The sequence below is a fragment of the Pteronotus mesoamericanus genome, unplaced genomic scaffold, assembly GCF_021234165.1.
Source record: "Pteronotus mesoamericanus isolate MK-2021 breed Mesoamerican mustached bat unplaced genomic scaffold, CSHL_Meso_final scaffold_85, whole genome shotgun sequence".
Lineage (NCBI taxonomy): Eukaryota > Metazoa > Chordata > Mammalia > Chiroptera > Mormoopidae > Pteronotus > Pteronotus mesoamericanus.
Window position 1 is genome coordinate 72,455,482 of NW_026555329.1, and position 23,887 is coordinate 72,479,368.

Sequence of the window (23,887 nt, forward strand, 5' to 3'; positions counted from 1 at the left end):
AAGATCATGAGATACGCCGGCCCCAAGCTCAACATGCCATCTGTCCCCATGCCTCATATTGTGTCATAATTAATGTCACGGTAAAATAGCTGTGGCCGGTATTTACGAAGATAAAAACAACTGGCCAAACATGGGTTGCTGTTCCATGGAACCAGATGTGTCCGCAGTCCTCGGATGACAGCTCTTTATGAAATCTGAGAGAAATAAGGATTCTGTAGAAATACATTTATTGATATAAAAATATGGCCGGCGTGCTTTGCTAAATGGAAAATTTTCTAAACACAAGACTGTGTGCAATAGAAGTATATACAGGTATAAAATACTCTAAATTTATAAAATGTTTAAAAATTTAAATGCATATCTGAGCAAAAAGACTGCAATTTAAAAAATAACTACATTTTCTCATTTTTTCCTACAATGACTCTGTGTGTGTAAGTCTTTTTAAGGTCAGCCTGGAGAAGGAGACCCTTTGCCACCAGCACTCACTGCTACCGGCACAGCCTGTGCTAAGCCTCTGCTGCCCCCGTGTGGCTTGGGGAAGACATGACACCCAGAACCCCAAGACAAGACCCACCCTGGACCAAACTCCAAGGTTATCTTGAACAGAGTCCCCGTTCTCCTAACACAAGTTCACGGCCCGGACTTGTCTCACTTGTTAACACCAGGCTTTTGTGGGGAAAAAAGTGCTAGGACCAGCTGGGAACTCCTATCCGCTCCTGATGCTAAAGAGATGGATGCAGAGCCTGGTAGGAGGTCAGGACCCAGAGAACCTCTCTGGAGGGAGTGAAGGTGGAGAAAAGAAAGGATGAAGCCTCAGGAGACTGGTGGCCAAAGGAGACTATGAAACCAGCATCCTAAAGTGGTACTGGAAACGTCTCCTTTGTCTCAGGGGATCGGGGATGGTTAATTACTTCTGCCGTCTGTCTACACAGCATTGAGGCAACGGCCCCCACCTCCTTCTGTGAGCGCGTGCTCCCAGAAGTGCAGGGGGAACTTCAGTGGGTTCACAATGTCCCGTATGCGCCCCCTCCAATGGGAACTTTAACTTGCAATGAATCAGCCCCCCGTTGGAGCAACAAACCATGAAGATTCGATGTTATTATCAAATGACAAGCAAGCGAATTTCACCTGATCCTTTAGCATTGCCAACATTGTTAGAAAGCGTTAATGCTAAGCCTTGAAATGATGAACACTTTGCTGCCTAGAAGTCCATTTTTCTCTGCTTGAATTGTCGGATCTGTAACAGCTCAGGGCCAGAGGATCCCCTCACGAACCCCCTTACTCTCAAAGCGCGGGTATGCCCCATGCACAGCACACAAACACACGCGTTCTGTCTGAAACTCCCCAAATGCCCACTGCTGAACCCTCGGCCTTCACCCCCTTTCTCCACTGACGCCCCAGGAATGGAGCTCCCTGTGGCCCCCTATGCGGCGGCTCCAGAGTCAGACCGTCCGCGTTCAAATGCAGTTCCAGCAGTGCTGTGTGACCACAGGCCAGCCCTTCAGAGTCCCAGTCGCCTCCTCTGTATGAGGGGATGGCAACAGGCCTGCCCCATGGGGCTCCTGGAAGGGCAAATGCGTGACTATCTGTAAAGTGCTGGAAAGAGCGCCGGCACAGGGAGCCCTGGAGGGAGGCATTAACCTGTTCTGCCCGTTAGTTCTCTTTCAAAATGGGCTTGAGCTGTAATCAATTAGATAATTAATTTTTTAAAACATTCATTAAAAAACAAACTTTATTTTCCCTTTCCCCCCCACTCATAAAGACCATTTCTTACTTAAATGGGGTGACAATGACATGGCCAGAGCCTCCTTGTCCACCTCAAAAGTCTGGTGTCCTTTTCCAGAGAACCGAGCTTATTGACTTTATTCTCCGCCAGGCCTCTCCTTAACCCCCTTCCAGTCACAGCCCTTGTCAGAATCAGCGTCTTCATCGCTCCCACGTGTTTTAGGAAAAGTAAAGAACACGTGTGTGTGTGTGTGTGTGTGTGTGTGTATTATGTGTGCATCTCTGTGTGGAGGAGTACAGCCGTCCTGCGCATCCTGGCACGACTACACTTTCAGTGCGACCCCCTCCACTTTCCTTCCAGCCCTGGGCCCAGATCTGTCTGTCCCCTTCTCTCCCCGCTTCCCTTTAGGCAGTCCCACCAGCCCGCGAGTGCGGCGACCCTCACCTATTGGTGTTCTCCAGGACCTCCACCTTCTTCCGAAGCTCCAAGTTCTCCGTTGAACAAGACTCCACCCTACACAGGGGAGAAAAAGAGGCAAATTCGTTCTATCCGTAGAGCAATGCTGCACCGGGAGCTCGGGGGGAGGAAACTGGGGGTCAGAGAAAGAAGACGGGGAACCAGGTACTCCAGGAAGGTGAGGGAAGGGAAGGGTCTGGCCAACCTGAGCTGGGAAGAAGGGGGAAGAGACAGAAGGAGAAAAATACAGAAAAAGCTGGGTAATAAGTACCCCAATAATAGAAAAGGAACAGGAAGATGCAGACCGTGACCTTCTCTGAGGGTGTTCCAGCCTTGTTTTCTCCCCCTGGACCCTGCGATGTCCATCACACGTCGCCCTGTGCGCTATGGGCTGGGTGCGGCCAGCTGTTCTCCCGGAAGGAGCCACAGGAAGCCAAGGGGCCTACGGCAGGGCGAGGCGGGAGGAGAAGGACTCGTGCCCCAAACAGGCAAGAGAGAGACTTTCACAGAGACCTCCTGACCCTAGATACCTACAAAAAATGACGGGACAGGATGGGACTACTTAAAAAAAAACAACCCTAACTTCCAATAGGAACTTCAAGAACCAGCCGGGATGCGCGAACCCCTGCTTCCTCCAGGTACACATGAAGATCCATTTCTGGATCCGGGGCGTCATTCCCATCTAAAAATAATGGTCTTACTTTGTCAGCTTGAGAACTATTTTCGAGGGCCAGTGCAAAATTGTATTTAATTCATATTCTTCTCACTGCCCTTCTGATAATTCCAAGCTTTTCAGAAGAGCAAAAGGTGCCTTCCGGTGTTTTTGTGGAAGGTCTCTCGCCCGAAGCATGAATTAGAGTGGGCAGAAAATAACAGGTCCGACGTGACATTTCACTGCCTGTCCGCCGCCTCTAGTGGGCGAGGGGCGTGGCCGAGGAAAACTGATCGATGGGCTCCGCTCCTTCGCTCCTTCCCTCCTTCGCTCCTTGGGGTGGAGGGGACGCCTCTCCTCTGCGGAGGTCCAGGGGGCGTGAATGCACGCATTTGAAAGGCAGCCTTCAAGGACCCAAGATCTGTGGCTGCAATCGGATGTGGTCCAAATGCCTACTAGGATTGCGTGCCTGGCTGGCAATAGTATGCTAAGCGAAGTAAGTCAGACAGGAAAAGTGAACCGTACGTGTTCCCTCAGAGGTAGGATATCAAACTAAAAGCAATACGTGAACACACAAGACAAACCAACCAACCAAAACTCACAGGCACAGACAACAGTATGGTAGATACCAGAGAGAAAGGGGCAGGGGGAACCGTTGTGGGTAAAGGGGTCAAATGTAAAGTAACGGAAGATTTGACTTTGCGTGGTGGGCCCACAATACAACCTACAGATGACGTATCATAGAATTGTACACTTGAAAATTACATAGTCTCATGAACCAGGGTCCCCCCAATAAATTAAGTTTTAATCAAAAAGCGTGTCCTTTTACTCCTTGCCATTACAGAAGCTTCCCCTCTAACAACCACTAGGTGGCAGGCGAGGCACGGCTGATAAACCAACGGGCTCTCCCGGCAACAGCGGGACTTCCCTGCCTCTGGAAAGCGGGAGCTGTGGGCGCCCCCCCTTCTCTGTGTGCATTGCCCAATACGTGCAACCCGTTTGGCAAGAGGCTTACTTTTTCTCCAAACTGTCCATGTACTCTTTCTTCTTTCTCCTACTTTCCTGGGCAGAAATCTGAGATATGAAGAGAGAAAACAGGGTTAAGTCTCAGGGACACTGGAAAGCCAGTCCGGGGTCCACGATGGACAGGAGCCCCCGGCGCTGACGTCACGGAGGCTCTGCTCACTTCTGTGGCCGCTGCCCACTGGTATAACGCAAAACAACGTGGGAATGTTTTATAAAAAACCCCAACCAAAAAAAAGAGAGAGACAGAGAGAGAGAGATGAAGCAAGCACCCATGAGTATTTCTATTTATTTACGTATAAATTACAGGCAGAACTGGGTGAAAAAGGTGAAGGAATTAAGATGTGCAGACTGGCAGTCACAACATAGTCCTGGGGACGTAAAACATAGTCAGTAATATTGTGGTAACTGTGCGTGGTGCCAGGTGGGGACTGCAAAAACCGGGGGCGGGGGGGGTCACTTTGTAAAGTCTACGATTGTCTAACCGCTATGCTGTACACCGGAAACTAAAACAAAGTAATGTGGAATGTACACTGTAATTTAAAAAATATTTAAGTAAACATGAATTAAGACAGGCCCCACTAAAGGGAGATCGCGTGTACATCGTAAAACAGAAATTTCAAAGACTGAGGTGGTGGTGTTTTTTTTTCAAATGATAGCAGCGAAAGTTCTAACATTTTCCTCCCACCCCTGGATGAATCATCTTGGGCACCAAGAACGCGCATCCCCTCGCGGGGCGTCCGCCGGCCCAGCAGCTGGATGCAGCGGCTGGATGCAGCGGCTGGAGGAGGACGGGGCCAAGGTGACCGTGCCCCCGCGCCCGGCCCAGGGCAGGGGCAGGGCTGCGGCTCGGTCCCACCATGGGACGGGCCAGCGCGGGCCGGCGGGAAGCACGGGAGGCCACGCGCGGGCTCGCTTCTGCTCATGGTCGTGCTCACACAAGTACCTGGCTTTAAAGGGCTCACCTTATTCTTGATTTTCCTCCGGATTTTCTTCAGCGCCTTCTCCTCTGACTTCGTTAGGGGCAATTTGGTGGGGATGGGATAGCCCTCGGCGATCAGGGTCCTCTTCTCCTCCTCTGTGAGCACCAGCGGGCCAGAGCCCTGCAGTTTCTGTGCAAACCAAGGAGCAGCAGCGGGTCAGAGAAAGGCAGCCGGGCACGCGGAGTCCACACCTTCTCGAGGCGGAGAAGGCTCTGTTACAGCGTCCCATACAACGGCCGGCAGAAAAGGCGGCCCCGTCCACTCTTGGTGAGAAATGGGCACTTAGTCGAAGCAGAAACGGAGAAGACACTCTCATGTGAGTCTTATAAACAACTGATCATAATTCAAGGGAAATGTAAAGAAACCTCCCCCGTTATTTCCCAGAAGGTGCCTCACTAGCGACATCAAAAGTAAAGGACAAAATTCGGCCCTGGCTGGAGTGGCTCAGTGGATTGAGCTCCAGCCTACAAACCAAAGGGTCGCCAGTTCAATCCTTAGTCAAGGGCACACGCCCGGGTTGCGGGCCAGGTCTCCTGTAGGGGGTGCACAAGAGGCAACCACACATTGATGTTTCTCTCCCTCTTTACCCCCCTTCCCTTCTTTAAAAATAAATAAATTAATTAATAAAATCTTTTAAAAATAAAAAAGGAGAGAATTCATTGTTCACATCCCGGGAGACTTCCTGGCCTTGGCGTGATGAAGATGGAGCTTCCATGTGGGACAGAGTTTTGCTGCCCCCTGAAAACGCAGTTGTGTAACATGCTCTCCACACACCAGGGGCTGCTTCTTGTCCTCCACTCACTGCTAAGGGGCCAGGGCTCCCGGGGCTAGACCAGCAGGCAATTTCCATGGAAGTTTCTGGCTTCCGTGCAGCCCCAGACTGTCCATCATCGGTGAAGATGAGAACGGTTGCTCATCCCACTGAACCCATAATACAAGAATGTATTGATAATTAGTCAAACAAACTGAGTGTCTATAGTGTTTGCTCCACGTTACATGCCATGGAGGACTTAGAACAAACTCCATCTCTCCAGCAGCTTCCGATCAAGACTGAGCCTGAATTGATAGCCGGGAAAGGATGAGAACAATGAACTACTAAACTGGACTATTAACTCAAGGTGTGTTAGAAATTTGGGGGAATAACACCTACCTGAGTTCGCATCATAAGGGAAGGCTCAGGGCAGGAATGGGGCCTCCCGAAGGAAAGGGGGTGATTTACACAAGAGGGGGAGGCATTTCAAGTAAAATGACCAGAGGAGCAAACCTGGAGGTGTGCACAGAGAGAGGTGTGCCACTAGGGGCAGGTGCTTCCCTGCCTAGAGCAGTAAGCACCTGTTGAAGAGGCAGAGGGTCGAGGCCAGTAGAGAGTAGAGTTACTAGAGCCTGACCCCAGCAGGTGACTGGCTGCGACATCAGGGGAATTTTCTCCATGAACGAATGGACAACCTGTGGGAGGACACACAGGGACAGAGGATGAACACTGTCCTTGTCATCGAAGGGGTCCAGTTAGAGTCGAGCAGGTAAAGAGAGAATGGGAAGAGTTAATTCCTTTGCCCTTGGTCATGAACGTCCAAATATTCAAAGTTATGTTGATGGATAATTCTCAGAGAACTTGTAAATACCTGATTTAACTCAAATTTCTCTATATGACACAAATTCAATAAATTGATTATCACTGTTAAGATTTAGTAGAATCACTGAATTCCTCAGTATAAGAAGTTAGCGATCTAGCCTATTTTTATTTGGAGAACGCCCTTATATATTGTAAGGGTGAACGACGGCTCATGACTTCTGACCCGTCGCTGGGTTAAAAGTCCTATCATACGGGGGAAAAAAAAGGCTAAACTACATGTTTGAGCTTTAGACATCGAAGTGTTTAATCCCTAAGAGATTTTTAAGCTCACCAAAGATTCCTTCTTTAAAAGTGAAGTTATGTCCTATTGTAAGGACCACGTACATTGATGGTAAATATGTGTGATATCATTCGGAGGGGGAAGACGACATTTTTGTTCCTTGTCCTATTGCTACGTTAAAAAAATACAGGAATAAAACTGGAGGTGTGCACAGAGAAAGAAGTGTGTCACTAGGTGAGATGACAAGCCATTCCGAAAAATGCTCTTTAAGGTCGTCACCCTGCTTTTAACCTAAAACTTTCTTACAAGAATAATCAAGTGGCCTTGAATGGCAGCCACTCTGGGTGACGGTCCAGGTGACAATGAAATGGGTTCCCGTCCAGAGAAGCCAGCCAAGACTCACGTGAGGCGCGGTGAGAAGCGGGGAGCTGGAGAGCGTGGAGGGGGCCCGCGGCACGGCCCTGGCAGGGCTGTGGGTCTGAGGCAGGCCGGAGGGGTGCAGGCGCGGGTTGGGGCTCAGGCTGCCCTCTGAGTCACTGCTGTGGCTGCTGGGAGGGGTGGGCGGCAGGTGCAGGTGGTCCACGGAGGCTGGGGAACGGAAACCAGGTTTCACCCATCAGAGAGCAACGAAGCAGGATGTGTAAACAAACTATACATCCGAACAGCAGAACGCGGGACGGCTGAACAAAACAGTGAGGAACCTCCATGAGCTGATACAAGATGCTCAGAGGGGGTAAAAAATCACAGTGCATAAAGCAGTCATTCTTTTATATGAAAAAGGAGATAAAGAGAATGCAGGGTATTCTTTTTCTGCAAATATATACAGAATATATTTGCTTGTACCTGCATAAAGAAACGCTGGTAAATCAATAAGAAACTAATCAAATGATGACTTCATGGCAGAGAGAAATCAGGGTAGATAGGGAAAGTGCTGGCATAACCGTTCACTGTATTCATTTCGTATCGTTTCTACAGCTGGACTTGTGAGCCTTGTGAATGTATTGTGATCTTAAAGAGAAAAAAACCAAAAACCACCGACCAGGAGCCCAGGAGGGTCTGAGAAGAGCTCGTTTGTTTCTGGAGGAATGCGCGTGGCAGGGCCCACAGGCGAGAAGCCAGGCGCTAGTCATTCAGAAAGCACTAAGCCCACCTGCAGATGGTAAGTAGGCACTGGAAAGCGAGGGGGGAAGAGGGGCTTTCTCCTGCAAAGCCCCGCCCCGACCTGAGCTCTTCGGGGAGGTGCTCACAGTCTCCTCAGTCAGTATCAACCCCACGTCTCCAGGGCAGCCAGCAGATGGGCTCCGGGAGAATCCACCCCGAGTTCAACCTGACAGCGGCTCTGGGTCTCACTCCTGTTTTTGGAGGTGGCTCTTTCCACTCTGCTGAAAAGTTCTTGAGAGCTGGCTGCTGCAGCTGAGCCCAGGGACGGGACCTTGGTAAGCCTTTCAGCTCCCTGCCCTGCGGGGGCCTTGGCGGTGCTCAGCACTGCGGCTTGGCCCCAGGCACAGGGCCTGGGTGCTTCGCACACCTGGGCTTGGTCCCAGGGGGCTGCTAGGTGCGGGGAATGGAAAACGGGCTCTGCCGTGAGCCTGACACGCCAGGGTGGGAGGGGGTAGCTCGTGGCAGACCTGACAAGCCCACTGGCGGAAAGTAGCCTCACAGGACGGTCTGATCGCAAAGTCCTAACGGGGCAGGTCCTGGTGGGCCGTCACTTCCCAAGCCTGCAGCCTCCTTAACAAAGGCCAGTCTCTGCCCCCCACTGTTCTGATGCCGCTAGGATAAGATACCTTTGAAATGTCAGAGTGATCTCCTTTGCCTGTGCCTCCAAGGCACAACCGCCTGCACCAGAGCACGTGACCACAAAGCCCCTCACCCTCCCCTTGTTCCCCACGTGCCATCTTGGTGTGTGGTACACGCTCATCGTCGTTACCTACTCCACACCCACCAATGAAAAAAACATGCCTCCCCATTTTGCCTTGTATCCAGTCCCAGAGGTTTCTACCCTTTGCTTTTTCCTGCCCTATATTCCACCACCAATGGAGTTCACGTGACTCTCCTTTTGTTTCCTCCTTTGATTCTAATGTACAAAATAAGCTGCAAAGCTGCCGTTCTCTGGAGCATGTTCTCCGTCTGTTGAGATTTTGCTTCCTGGCAGTTGTCGTCAGTGTGGCTCAGAAAAACTCATAAAAATTCTTTTCAGGTTTGGACATTCCCTACGTCAGTGGGGCCACGAGAAGGTGGCCTTCTGCTCATCCCTTCTTCAGAGGGAGAAGGCTTGACGCACTGTTGATGGGAAGGGACTTCCGGAGGCACAATTACTCACCTAAGAACAACGACCTCAAGCAACCTGCCTTTGGAGGTGACAAGCAGCAGCCAGGAGGCTTGCTCGCCTATTGAAATACCTGAATACCCAAGGGATGGGCGATAGGTCACGCCCCTCTCAGCCACCCTCTTGCAACCAAGGTTTCCCATTCCCATTCACAGTACCCATGGTTTTTTCTCCCATTCTCTCTCTCATTCTAACCCTTCTCTTCTCTTTTTCTAACATGCTAATTTTTGCTAGTGCTTCCCTTTTTCTCTGCCAAAGTCTTGCCAAAGAGCTCCCTGGGCTTTTTAGTGACTATGGGTACTCTTAGAGCTCAAGAATATTGTAGAACAAGACTATATACCTCTATTGCCAACACCCCGCCAACAGCTGCAGACTATTAAGGAGGGTAGGTATGCACCGTAAATATGTGCCCACCTGGAAAGGAGTCCTATGTGCGTGTTAACTGAGGTTTTCCCATGGCATTTCCCATGGAATACCTATGGCACTTTATGGTGTTAAATGAATTAAACAAGAAGGCCATTAGACCAAGTGCTCTAATGCTGTAGCAGCCTACATATACAAGCCAAAATCTAAGCCTGTGAATGCGCCAAGGTCACCAGACTGAAACCTAGGGACACCAATCACAAGCAGCCAACCAGGCTTTATGCCACAGCCAACAATAATTTCCTTATTTTGCTCCTGCCTCTTCCCTCTAAGCCTCCCCCCGGAGCTCTGGTTGGTGGAGCGCTTCTAACCACTTCCGCTTTGGTGCTGCCCAGTTCCGATCGACTTTCGCACAAACTCAAATTTTATAATATGCCTCCGTTTATCTTTCAACAATGGTAAACAGACAAACAAAAATCAGGAAAAGACTAGCCTGTTAGGGACTCCTGCCATCTCCCATGTGGGGCCGTGACATTCTGAGAACTAGCCAAGGGTTCCTAGAGCTGCATTGTCCCTTTCACTTGGCACAGCCCGAATTATTCTAATACTTTTCTCCTTTCTAAGCAGAGGGTGCTCTGCCCCCACTCCCCCGCCCCAAACCACCCCCAGAAATGACAGGAAAAGTGAAGCCAGCTTGACTACCTATTAAGTGTTACCGACTTGGCAAAAGGGCCTCAGTCTCAGATTTCTAAATATCATTTGAAATGCTGCTCTTAGGTTACTAAAAGGGCTGGGACAACAAGCTGCTCCGCCTAGAAGCTCTGAGGCCCTCAAGGATATTGAATTTCCTGATCTCTGTTTGTCTAGGACAATGAGGAAAGACTGCTATTTACTCTGGAGACACCTCTCCTCCCGTGACCCCCAATGCCGAAGCCACTGTGGGATTCGCTAGTGCAGTTACGACACTTTCTGAAGCATGTTGCCACATAAATTAAAAGAGCAGCAAGTATTTGATAGCAATAACAAGTGTCATAAAAACGTAAAATATACCGCAGCACTGTCTAAAGCCGAAAGGCAAAAACGTGAATCACTCAGTACAAAGAAATACTGTCTCAATATGGAGTCTAGTCAATATTATTCATTTTTAAAATTCAGTTCTTTCTCTTCTTTCTTGATAATAAAGGCAAATGCCAACCCTGATTAAATGGTCTCAATCAAATCCTAAATTAGTTTCTAGTGGAATGGAGGTAGACTCTGTGTCCATGAGAACTGCTCACGTACAATTAAGTACATACCATGGCAATTAAGTATGTACCGAAGCACGCACACCTCTTCTATGGCAAATGCATACACAAATTTCTTCTTTGTTGACCGCACTAATGAACTATCCTTGTATAAATACAGCAGAAGGTCACAGCGTGGCTGAAGGCTTATGTGGGAGGATCTGAATAAACAAGGCAGGGAGACCTTCACTAGACTCTGTGCGACTGAGGGGCCCGGATTCCCAACTGTGGGCTTCCCGTGAGAACAACAGGGCGCCGTCAGAAAGAAACTGACATATGGACAGGAGAAAGGGACACGATGACAACGTCACGTATGACTTTGGGTTCTAACTAGGTGACAGGAAGCCCATGGGGCGCAGGAACGTTATGAACAGTAAGCAGGCTCCTTGCCACTGCTGTCATCCAAAATCAACTGCGAAAGACACTGAATTGGTCAGACAGATATATTGGAAGTTCACTACACAAAGGGTTTAAGCGAGAGCTGGTGAAATGGGTGTCTGCTCAGGGCGCCTCTACAGGGCGCCGCTCCCGTGCAGGGAGCTGGCGTATCCTCCATGCAAGTCGTAGCCGTCTAGAGAGGTTTTGAAAGATCGCCCTGGCTAGGAGGAAAAGTAACCTAAAAGATTTCACTGGAAATTAATCCTGTACCTACATGGGAAAATAATGTTTGGCTTTCAAAATCTGGATTTAGAATCAAGGTTTTTAAGAACTGAGCTATTTCATGCAGCAAGCTGAGTGTTGGAGACCAATGGACCCCCTAGTTTCTTCCACACACCCTTTCTCTTCACAACTGCACCGCCCCCTGGTGACCCGAAGGGAAACGGGCGAGGAGACGGACCTTCTTTAGGGGAGAAGTTGAGGAATTGATCCACTTCATGAGGCTCCAGCTTAATCTTAGGGATGATTGTCTGGCATGAGGAATCGACCTAAGGGAAGAATTTCAAACACAGTTTTTAAAAACCAGTAAGCCCCAAAGAAACTCCCAGGGGAGCTACCTGTCACCTGCGCCTGCCTCTTGAGGGGGGCGGGGGGAGGGTGCAGCCCTGCTTCTCCGGAGCTGGGTGAGGCCCGGCTGAGCACAGGCGGCTTTGACAAGGGGGTGGTTTAGCCTTAACCTTCCTCTAGCTGCCCAAACCAGCATTACAGCTGATGGAGCCCTCAGGATCCTCAAAGTAGAAGCCCAGGGCTCCCTTACTAGTCCGCGTTCTACTGTTTTTATGGTAATAGAAATGCATTTTGTCACGAAGTAGTCTGAGAAATGTTTAACGAGCCACAGGCCTGCACCATGTTGTGATGAGTCAGCCCTGGGTGGACCACAGCTCCTTCCTTCTCTCCGGGCTTCCTGATGGCCGACGACATCTCCCCGTGACATGCTTGGCAGGGAAAGAACAGGTATCTGGTCCGTGCGCAGGGAGCAAGGCCATAACCCTGACCTTCCTAGTCACATACTTAAAATCAACTGAACTAAAATCTGTGTGGCCAGAAGCAGGTCCAGTGAAGAGACTCAGGTAGCTATGAGGTAAGGAGCGCCTCAGGGCAGTTGCAGAAATGCTCTGCCCAATCCTTCATCTCCTCACAAATGCATGGAAAGAGCACTGAGAATAAGCGTGCAGCCAAGCAAGGGTGGCTCCACGGCTCTGTGCTACCTTATCCTGAACAGATAGCCCGCCCCTTGCTCAGAGGAGGTCTGACCTAAAGAACATCGGTGGGGTCGTTGTTTATCACCTGAGACTCTAAGTTCGGGGAAGTGAGGACCGGCTCCAACATGTATGAGAAGATGCACGGGCATGATTCTGGTCCATCGCAGACACTGGTGATGCCCAGGGAGCAGGCGACATTCTACTCATTGTTGGCGTGGCACTGAGCCAGGAAAAAAATCCCCAATTTCTTATGCTTTCCATGGGCAGCACGGTAAGAATTGGTAGGTGGGAGGTCCCGGCACTGGGCCACTGCCACTCAGCTTTGCGTCAGGAAGGTAAAACATGGCACAGAAACCAGCGTTCCGGTAGCCGCGGCTCCGCGGGCCACCGACTGCACCACCAGCCTAGCCCTCTCGGCTGACTTAAATATCAATCCCGCGGAAACTCCCCCGGGGGAAATTTTTTTTTACTCTGAATGTCCATATGTTTTGAAAATTATTTTGCAATAGTAGTCATAGAAAAAAATGAAATCATAGTTGCTACCAGTTTTTCTGGATAATTCCCTTAAGGGAAATTACAGATACTCAGTGCTGAGATCTAACCCTTAATACATGTATACATACAAAGTGACATCTCCTTAAATATATACCACTAGCTCCAAACAGATTAAATGCCTTACTAGAGAAGGAGAATCTATGTCTTTGGATCTAATAGGTTTATGTGGAAGACAGTTGCATGTACCCCGGTGTTCATTTCCAGAGGTGTTTCCTCCTTTTCAAAAGGCGTGGAGATGGCCGTGATGGTCAGGGTGACGGAGGGAACGAGGCCGGGGGCTGACTCCTCCGTGATCGGCTCAGTCTTGATGGTGGCCGAAGGGAAGTCTGCGGACAGGTACCACTTCTCGCTTTCCGCCTCATCTGTGGGGAGAAGGCGAGCACACGTGTGAACGGCTCAGGGTGGCAGACACAGGCAAGACAAAGGGCCGCTGACCTTCCCCCTCAAAAAAAAAAAAAAAAAGGCTCCAAAGAAAAGCTGTTGAGAGTAAAATAAAAGGAAATAAAATGAGGATGTAAGAGAGGAGATAAACGGATAAAGGAACGGATGGCAGAGTAAGAATCAGACTTGCATTTGCTTGGGTGTAAGTACGGATGTACCTAAAGAAACTCCGCGAGGATCTGTAATAAAGAAACTTGGCTTCCTGGCTCCTTCCCCCAAGAAGGAAACTGGGTGGAACGGGAAACAGGATAGGAGAGAGAATTGCAGTATGTCATGTTTTATACTTTTTGGTTTCCCAACCAAGCTCATGTATTATCTGTTTTAAAATAAATAAATAAGCACATTTAAAAATACGAAAGAAAGAAGCCAATGGCTGGCAACCAGGGTCTCAGGAGAGAGGACTGCAGACAGTTGGGCAGGAGGTATCTCTACCCTTCTCCCAAAGGACACTTATTTGTTTTCTGCTTTTTTTTTTTTCCTTCCCACTCTCTGTCTTTTGTCTTCCTTTGTTTCCCTACAGCCCCATTTATGCTTTAAACCAGCCCTAGACTTCCAGACTTTACCCAGCCCTCTGGGAAACCAGAGTGTGTAACCGCCGGCCCCTGGGTGAAGTGGACTACATGCGCACCCAGAGAACAGGACTTCAGCTTGCGTCTGGGCCTTGGTTGTCCACCGCCATTTGTGATCATTGCAAGGCCTGGGGTTAGCAACAAAGTAACACGACAGGACAGACAAAAGCACTGCTCTCACTTAACGCACATGCGCCCAGGCCCCCATGCAGTTCCGTGTGTTTCAGATCTAGCGCCTCCACAGAGCCCTGGAAGAGGAGGGAGGAGAGCAGAAAAGGAAGAGACAAGATTGCAAACGGGTGCAGAACAAGAAAAAGACAAGTCTGAGAGTCTCCCAAATCAGCTTTCCTTGCCTAATCCCAGTTGTACAAAAATGAGAAGGCATTTAAACACTCACACCACATGCTCTTACTGTTCAGGATGGGGGTGAGGGTGGGCGGGCAAAGTCGTTCACATTATGAAATGATTTACACTGGAGAACTGGACTCCAGTTGTCTCATGAAAGTCACCCACTGCTGCCAGGGGTGGGGAGGAGAGGGCACAGAGGCTAAAAACTAAAGTTTGCAAATATTAAATGGTATTTCATAAGCAACTTCCTTGCAACACAGGAAAGAGTCAGATTCACACTCACAAAGGAAAAGGATCTGCCCCCTAAATCCAATTTATAACCGGCTTCATTATCCCAGCCCCGTATTTCCTGACGTAAAATGAAGACGGGCAAGGAGATGTTTGGCTTTTAGGGCCAGTCCTCTAACGCTGCTGAGTGTGGCGGCCTGATGGGGGACTTTCCATCCCTCTGGGGCGAGCACCACATCCTGGCCGAGGGGGAGGGGAAGGAGACAAAGGGCCTTTTGGTGGCAGCCAGAGGAGGGAGGCCACACTGCACTTGACACAGAGCTCTGCTGGCCCCCTGGGCGCCGGCTCAGCCCCGAGAGCAGCTGGATGAGGAGCTCGGGAAGAGTCTAACGCCATTTCCAAAAGGAGCTTTGTCACCTGCAAGAAAGGAACATTGCAGACAGATGTGGGCAAGGGCTAAAGAGACGGGGTCGGGGGGGCAGAGGTCACACTTCCTCCACTCCGCAGCGACAAGCGGGTGCCTCTGCTGTCCAAGCTGGGCAGTGTTTATCCCTGGTAGAAGCTGAAGGAGCATGAGTACAATGAAATATGCATCCTCAGTCTGTATTAAAATGAACAGTCGGGAGACATCCCTGAGAAAAAGGCCACACGCAATTGCCAGGAAATTGAGACAAGGCCAGGTCCCCTGGCCGTGAAGTTATAACTGTGATGAAACTTGAGTCACAAGGCAAACAAAAGACAAGGCAGAAATAAACACACAAAGTAAATCCAAAGTTATGACACAAGGCAGATGGGTAACGAAATTGGTTCTTCCAGCCCGGCCGAGCACTTCTCAAAGTGCACACATTCATAAAATAGGTCAAGATAGGTTCTGTTCTTCATGTCCAGTGTCCCATTCCCCTCTTTTAAAAGAACATTTCTGTATATGAAGGCATTGCCCTACCAGAGATGGAGACAGACAGAGAAGTGACAATACCCGAACCCTGAAACAAACTTCCTCTCCCAAAGCCAGCTGAGTGCCACGCCGGGGGACGCGGCCGCTCCACCCAGGAGCTTCTCTGAGGACCAACAGCCGGAACTACCTTCCTGCTTCCACTCCAAAACGGCAATGTATTAGCCCTCCATCTTGAAAGATACTTTTTGACATTGACGTTTAAAGCCATCAAGCTCAAATACATCATTTTACAGGTAAGGACACATACATGCTAGCACAATGAAAGTTAGTGGCAGGACCCGGATCTCCGTACTCCCAACGCACTGCCTTTCCATTAAGGAACGATGCTACATGTAGGTAAAGATTTATGCACAAATATGCTCGTGGCAGTATTACTTATCAGCAGAAAACACTGAAAGAAAACCGCAGCATGACAAAGCAAGACCACGGTTAACAAACTACGGTGCACCCGTACAATGAAACATTTATATACCCAGTAACATGACACGCATTAAGCCTTTTTAATAACAAGGCAAAGAGTTATAATAATATATGAAGGAAAAAACCTGGATATTATGTTGTATACTAGTAATGAAGAAAGTGATAGGGGGAAAAAAAAGACTAAAAGGAAATATGCCAAAAGTGTATCTCCAGAGAATAATTCAAAACACATGTGAGTTTTTAAAAATTTTATGCTTTTACACTTTTGGGGGTTTTTTAATACTTTTATAGTTTTTTGTAGTGTTATCTCATCGTGGCTTTAGTTTGTGTTTCTCTAGGGGCGAATGTTATTAAACACCTTTCCATGTATTTATTTGCCGCGTGTATATCTTCTTCAGTGAAATGTCTGTTCCTCTCTTTTGCCCATTTTCTAATTGGGTTTGTTTCCTATTGAGTATTGAGTTTTTATATATTTTAGAGACGAGCTCTTGTCTAGCCTATAAAGTGCCTGTACTGGGAGTACATCGCACCTGGACGTTCACCAGGGGCATGGCCTGCTTCTTCTTGCTCTACTTTTGCTTTAGGATGGTAAGTGTAACATTAGATAGAAGTCCCAGAAGCTCAAAGGGCCCGTTCAGCACCCTTCAGATCAACAGGAGTCAATGAGCACCCCAATATGCATGCAACAAATTGTATCACTGGCCCCAGTTCGATACGCCTCCGGCCACCCATGCCCTCTGCCCGGTATTCTGTAGTGCCCGCCTACTGTGGACGAATCCCCAGCCCAGGGCCGGCCACGTGACTTGCTTTGTCCAATGGGATGTTAGCTTTCTAACACAAGTAGAGTCTGAACATGCATTTGCACCACTGGAGTTACACACTTGTACTTCTGCCGTTATGTGAGAAGGGTGTGTCAGAACAATCCATTAATCGCAGGATGACAGACACATGAAACAGAGAGCCTGGCGAAAATCGGCCAACTCTCAGGTGGCTTTAGACATGTGAGCGCATTTAGCTAAAAGCAGCCCTATCACTCAGCTGCTCCCTGCCCCTTCCCCCTCCCCCTCCCCCTAAATCAGCCAGCATCCAGCCAAAGCTCAGACATGCAAGCTATAATAATAAATGATTGTTGTTAAAGCTAATGAGTTTTGCTTTTTTTTCCCCATGCAGTAACATAGCTGGATGATACAATATAGTTGAGTATATACACAAGAAATGAAATCATTATATCAGACCTATTGCAAAAAAATAGCTATACTTCTTTCCATAATAATTCCTCTAAACCATCAATTGTGAACCATACCAATATGTATTTGTAGACTGACTCATTAGGCCTATAACTCACATTACTGAATAAATGACTTAAGAAAGTCAGCCAGTAAGAAGCTTAGTGAGAACAACATTCCAGTGGCAGCTGAAATTAGAGAAAAGAGCTTTCATTCTGAACTGCTGGGTGTTGGCTTGTACTCTGTCCCTCAGTGGAAATAAATAGCAAATTAGAGAAAACAAAATGACAAATGTAACCTATGAGGCAGGAGGTTAACAAAGGGTAGAGTAAAAGGGAGTGAGTGGAACATGGATTATAATTTTCCACCCAACCTTATTTTCATATTTTTATTTTACTGGCAAAAAAGATCAGTTGGGCCACCATGGCTTAGAACAGGAATTATCTTTAGATGTTTGGGTTGGTTATTGGCTAAACTACAAAAGCAAGTGTCAGCACACACCCTACACCCTCTAATTTCTCAAGTTTGAGGCTCAGATATTAAGTTAAAATGTTTCCCCCTAAATTGTATTTACACGCCCTCTAACTTTCATTGCAGAAGAAAAACAGCACCCAATAAGGTCAGTAGTGCACTCTGCGCGGAGTAAGAAGAACCACTGCTATGTCATCTGATTTTATTTAAACAGCTTTCTGTCAAAGGCCAGGCTCAGCGGGCACATTTTCTCAGCATCACCTCCTAGCTATCAGCAAGGAAACAAAAACAAGCCACTGTCCAGCTCATGGTGAAGAGCAAGTCCTTCACATCCGAGGACAAAATGGAGCAGCTGTGAGCAATGGGGCTAGACGCCAAGGTTGAGACGGCAGGGCAGACGGGGAGCTAGAGAAGACGTGGATCTAAGCCAATGTGGACGCAACACCAAAACGCAGATCCTCAACCACTTCCATATGTTCTGCATAAACAATGCACTGAATAGATACTGATTTCTGGGAAGAGGGAAAGAAAAGGTTACACTCTAAACTAGGAACACACAGTACCTTTATAAATGTTAGACTACATATATGTATATGTTATATATATGCATATATATGTGTGTAATATATACACAAATGCTCACATATGTATATACATATAATGTGTGTATATTCTTAAAAAGAGAAATCACATGGGACAAATGCCACTTATAAGATATACCCACATATATATCCATTTGCTATTTCTATAACATGTCTGAAGTGGAAAGGAAGTTTTTGTACATTAAATAGGTATGCCTCATCTAAATCCCTCAGCATTTGATAACTGTGTTTGCTCTTTAAAGTTTTGCAAAGGAGTTAGCAAATCTTGATGCGTTTTGGATGTAAAAATCTCTTCAAGAAAAAATGGTAAGGCTGGGTTCTGGAGGCTGGGGGAGGGCAAGAATTCAGTCGATATGTCTGAATCATATGACACTAAAGCCCACTACGTGTCTGAAGGGAAGTTAGAGGTCTGTCTCGCTGTGGGTCCCCTCCCCGCGTGACTTAACCTGGAACAACCTTCCATCGTGAGTGGCAGGACAGGGTGTTGATAATAGTAAAAATAGTAAACACTCCACTAGGAGGATTTACTATGTGCTAAATATTGTTCCAAGTGCTTTACATATGTTATCTCACTTCACCCTGACAGAAACCATGTAATAAGGCAGGTGCTACTACTGCCGCCACTTCACAGACAAGGAAATGAAGAGATTAAATAGCTCACCCACAGCTACACAGCCAGTAGGTGGCGGAGCTGGGGTCCACACTCAGACAAGCCCCAGCCTGTGCCCATGGCCACTCTGCATGATGCTTTTCAAGAAGATATCAATGATTCAATAGAGCTCTAGCTAAGAGTGATTATACTTCAACTAATGTCGCCTTGCGGCCATAATTAGCCACTACAAAAGGTGCATTATTAGTTCTTTCTACGTTTCCTACCTTAGTTTATATAGATTCCTAATCAAATGTTCACATGGTGAAAAATTCCAGTTTAAGATCAACCAACAAGAGCTAACGCATTCTGAGCGCTCACTACTACACCAGGCACCAATCTTAAATGTTTCCGTGTATTAGATAAATGCCCATGATCAGTATTTCTCTCAGATACCTCCCTCACTGTTCTTTCTTGCTTGGGTATACAGAACCTCTTTGCCTTACTCTAGTCATTCATACTGTGGCCAGTTGATAAATACTGTATTTAATTATGCAGCAATTTGCATAAAGACAATAATAGTATGGTTTAATATTTATTTAGTGCTTACTAATTGCCAGGCACTGTAAATACTTACTTAACACATAGTAACCTATTTAATCCCTACAACAACCATATGAGGTACGTATTGTATTATTATTCCCATTTGAAAGGTCAGGAAAGGGAGGCACAAAAGTTGGGCAACTTGCCCAAGACCACACCATTCGGAAGAGGCAGAGCCCAGACTCAAATCCAGACAATCGGACTCTAGAGGTGAACCACTATATTCTGCCCTTGCCCCTTTTAGCACCTCAGCCCTCCTGCAGGATGCAGTGGTTAGAATCTGAATTAAGTATCTGTGGGACAAATGATCAATCTCAAAAGATTTATTTAGCAATAAAGAATTTTTTTCATCACTGAAGTCACTATTCTCATTCATGGTTGCTAGATAGATGCAAACATTGCTTTCGCAGACTATTCTAGCATTACACTGGCTAGGCTGACAAAGAAGTCATTGTTTCACTTAAAAAAGAAAAAGAAAGAAAGCATCATTATCCTTTTTACCTGTTGGAAAAAGAAAATAAAAAATAATGCCAAAAGAGGGGGTAGATAGCCAAAGAGCACATATCACAAGCCCAGAATTCAGACTTGGGGGGACAACTGTGCCTTTGCTCATCCAACCCAGTGACATCAGGTCTTTTCTTCAGCCTGCCCATGTCAGAGGACCCAGGGACTCTCTGTAGGTAGACAGCCAGCACATCTTTCTTTCTACCCCCAAATCCAGCCCCCGTAACTAAGATGGCTCAGACGGACGGTCCAGTCAGTTGCTCAGACTGGCCTGTTGAAGATGCAGCTAGCTATTCACCACTCCTCTGTGGCTTTCCCATGGGTCCTACTACCCTGGGACATTTCAACATCAAACGCCTCCCACAGTGCAAACTGGAAACGAATCACTGTGACTCATCTGTACCCTTTACTCAGCACACTCGGCCATGTGCTAATTCTGCTGAATTTCATCTAAACCTTTCAAAGCCCACTGTTTCCTTTGCTGTGCGTGTTATGCATCTTCCCATTTCCCCCAGCCCTACTACAGCCATGCACACCTTCCCTGCTCTGGCAGCCTCAGCCACAAGAGAGTATTTTCTCTTCTAGTCTCCAAAACCCTCCATCCCACTTTCCTAAGGCTCTGTTGCCCAACCAGCGTTGAGTCACTGCTTTCCGGCAGGCGGTCCCATTGCCCCTAAGCCACATCATCATACCAGCGGCATCTGCACATCTGCAGCTCACAGACGACTGTTTTCAGTCCCACCTGGGAAAACAGCTCCATGCATGCAGTTCCTCTGCACTGAGTGGTCTACCCAGCCACTCATAGCCCTGGCCAGCTCTCCAAACCCGACTAGCCTAACCAGAAGGAACATCGCTATTATTTATGTTCCTGGTCCTGCCACTCTAAACCTGAAACAGCCATAGTGACAGTCCCTTATTCCACCCCAAATAAAGTTAACTTGTGCATGCTAAAAATACTGTACTAGACTACTTTTCTTATTCGTATACTTTTTTGCTTGGTCTGTTGATATTTTACGTATTTTCTTTGTTCTTGTATCATCAGGGAGGACAGGAACATGTCTAGCTCTCTCCAGTTTTATTAGTCCAGCACTACTAAGGTTAGTTTTTTCCTTAGGAAGAAGACTGCAATTAAGGAACAAAGCAAATGAATACCTGACCTCCCAATTTAATTGCAAAGGAACATGAGCAGAGAGTAACTCATGAAGATTTGTGAAGGTACCTTCCATGTGGTGAGACATGAGAGTTGGTCATTCAAATACAAGCTCTTATTCCTCAATCAAGCCGTTAGAATAGCCCCAAACATTTTACATTTCACTTGGATGCTTCTGCTTACCTCTTTATAACCTCCCTTTTCTCCAAACTGAAAACCCTGCTTAGTTAGCATCTGGTTAACAGCCTTAATCCTGGTGAGAAATGACTGGGCTGAATGCAGGCTGTCTTCCTGGTAGTTTGGAAGGCTGAGCCCACATTCTTAGGACTGGCTCCTGTGGTTGCTGAACCGCATGAAGTTCTTTAGCTTGAGTGTTTCAGAGAAGTCTACAAATTTAGCCCTGAAGACAGATGACTCCTATGTAATCTTAGATCAGCGTTTCCTGAACTTTTGGGGGGAGAGTCACAGACTCTTTTGAGAATCTAAAAAAAAGCTATATGCTCTCAACAGAAAAACTGACAAATGTTGATAACCCAACATTTTATGTACAGCTTTACGGGTCTACGGTCCATCTGAGGTCCACAATGGATAACAGGATATGAACATCTATCTTTCCCTCTATAATTGGCCTGGGGTTCAAGGAGAGAGGGAGAGCAAGGAGAGAGAATTAGCAGGGAAAGGACAGGGAAGGCCGAAGGGCAAGGAAAAGGGGTTAGAGTGGGAGAGCGAGAGAGAGAGAGCAGGAAGGGGAGGAAGAGGGAGAAAAAGAAAGAGAAAAATCCTAATAAATGTGGGCAAAGTCTCTACTCAAACTGTTTATCTTATCACTTTGTTTCAGGCTTCGAAGCAATTACAGAAGAATTGCATTTACTGTAAGTAAAGCTGGACAAGATGGCCCGATCCATTGGCTTTCCCAGGTACAGGGAAATCCTCACTCACTATCCATCACTAGAAACAAGAACTCCTAGTTTTGCCTAAGCTTTTTTTCCCAGCGCAAGAGATAAAGAATATTAACTTTCATGGGAACATCGGTTTTTAAACGCTGCCTATGTCCATGACGCCTAAAGAGTCATCAGCCTCCTCCAACAGGTAAGTCGCCTGCTAACAGAGCCCATGGCTCGAGAGGGGTCCCTGTGGGCTGATCCTCCCTCACGGGGGATGCAGAATGGGGCTCAAACGAATGAAATAATGCTGCTCCCCAAAATCTGGCCACCCACAAAACTCAGAAAGACGAGTGAAGCTAAGACCAAGATGAAGCTTTCCCGAGCAGTCCCCCACCGCCCACCTCCCACCCCGCACTCCCAAATGGCTGCGTCCCACTTCGTGATCCCCTTCTAACAAAAGTGCTTCCGCTGGCACAGGAAGGTCGCCTTCGCTCAGAGAAACGGTGGTTGGAAACTCAACCAAAAGTATCTGACACGCTGTTCCTGTGCTCAGCAAGTTACCTGCACGGCCTTTTGCAGCACCGGATCCAGAAACAGAACAAGATGCCCGGCGGTGGAAATGAAGGATGTGAGCTTTGGCCTAATGATAAGAAAGGCTTCCAGGAAAAGGTGGACTGATCATTTCTCCTCGCACTGAGCTGTTCACATGGGTGGCACCCATGAGTTGTTACGTTGCTTTCATATTGATTAGAATTTCAAAACAAAGAGATAGTACACCTGAAACTAATATCATATTGCACTCCAGCAATAACTGGAAAATAAATTTTTTTTATTTGTACTCTCCAAACCCTTCACTGCAGTAAAGCTTATGATATAGTCATAAAATTAATAACAACAATAATAATAGCGTCACCATGGAAGAGAATGAGACCCTGACCTTTTGGATATCTGCTCATTTTCATTCATTTCACCAGGGATCTTTACTATCACCACTGTTTTAACGCCACTCAACGCCTCACGGCCCGCACAGCTCCTGCTTCACACATGCAATGTTTCTTGTGCTCTTCAGTGAACAAGTTCCTTCTCCTTTCCATTTGTACAGCTCCATTCCCTCTCGGGATGTTACCCTCATTCTGTCTGTTAAAGTTTTCGGGTACACGGGGTCTTTATGGGGCTCTGAGCTACACACAGGCAGGGTCCGAGTTTTCCTATTGCGTTCCACGAGTGTCCCGGTCGGTGCCTGACACACAGTAGGTGTTCAGCACACACAGAATGGAAGGGAGAAGTTAGTTTGCTAGATTGTTTAGGCCCTCTCCAAATGGCACTTTCTAGAATGGCAAGGCTGCAGAACGGCTGATTCCAGGGTGTTAATTATCAGAATCCAGGGCAAGAATCCTGCCCTGGTGCCACTCCCTCCGTTTCCTCTGCCCGGAAGCCTTTTCTTGAGATAGACATTTAGTTCTTTCCTCTTTCTCCTGCTATCTTTGCTCAAATGTTACCTCCAAACATGAGCCTTCCCTGTCTAGCTTATTGAAAATGTCAACACACCCAGCTACGGTTTGAATGTTTATGTCCTGCAAAATGCACATGTTGAAATCCTAACCACCAAGGAGACGGTACTGGGAAGTGGGGCTTGCAGGAGCTGCTTAGGTCAGGAGGGTGTAAACGGGGGTTAAGAATTTCATAAATGCGCTTAGTGCCTTACAAAGAGACCTCACAGAGCTCCCTAGCTCCTTCTGCCATGTGAGGATAGAATTTGAAGTCTGCAACCATCCTGACACCCTGATCTCAGACGTCCAGAACAGTAAGAAATAAATTTCTATGGTTTCGAAGGCACTCAGTTTGCCGTATTTTGTTACAGCAGCTTGAATGGACTAAGACACCCCTGTCCCCCACCCCACCGACACACACACCCAGGAACTCCCTATCCTTTTTTCCAAATTATTTCTCTGTATACCTCTGATCATCACCTCATACACTGCATATTTTACTTCTAATTTTTTCTTCTTTTCTACTTCCCACCACACATCCTAG

The 23,887-nt window shown here is 47.4% G+C and overlaps 1 protein-coding gene across 2 annotated transcripts in view; it reads right to left on the reverse strand.

The window, feature by feature from the left end:
• CREB3L2 (cAMP responsive element binding protein 3 like 2) overlaps nt 1-23,887 on the reverse strand; it is a 104,752-nt gene that overhangs the window by 17,112 nt on the left and 63,753 nt on the right. For both annotated transcript variants that reach the window (XM_054563881.1, XM_054563882.1), the window contains exons 3-8: nt 13,050-13,225; nt 11,507-11,594; nt 7,097-7,281; nt 4,823-4,969; nt 3,850-3,908; nt 2,171-2,239 (exon numbers count right to left, since the gene is read on the reverse strand). In XM_054563881.1, coding sequence (XP_054419856.1) covers nt 2,171-2,239; nt 3,850-3,908; nt 4,823-4,969; nt 7,097-7,281; nt 11,507-11,594; nt 13,050-13,225 — 724 coding nt within the window. The remainder of the gene's footprint in view (nt 1-2,170; nt 2,240-3,849; nt 3,909-4,822; nt 4,970-7,096; nt 7,282-11,506; nt 11,595-13,049; nt 13,226-23,887) is intronic.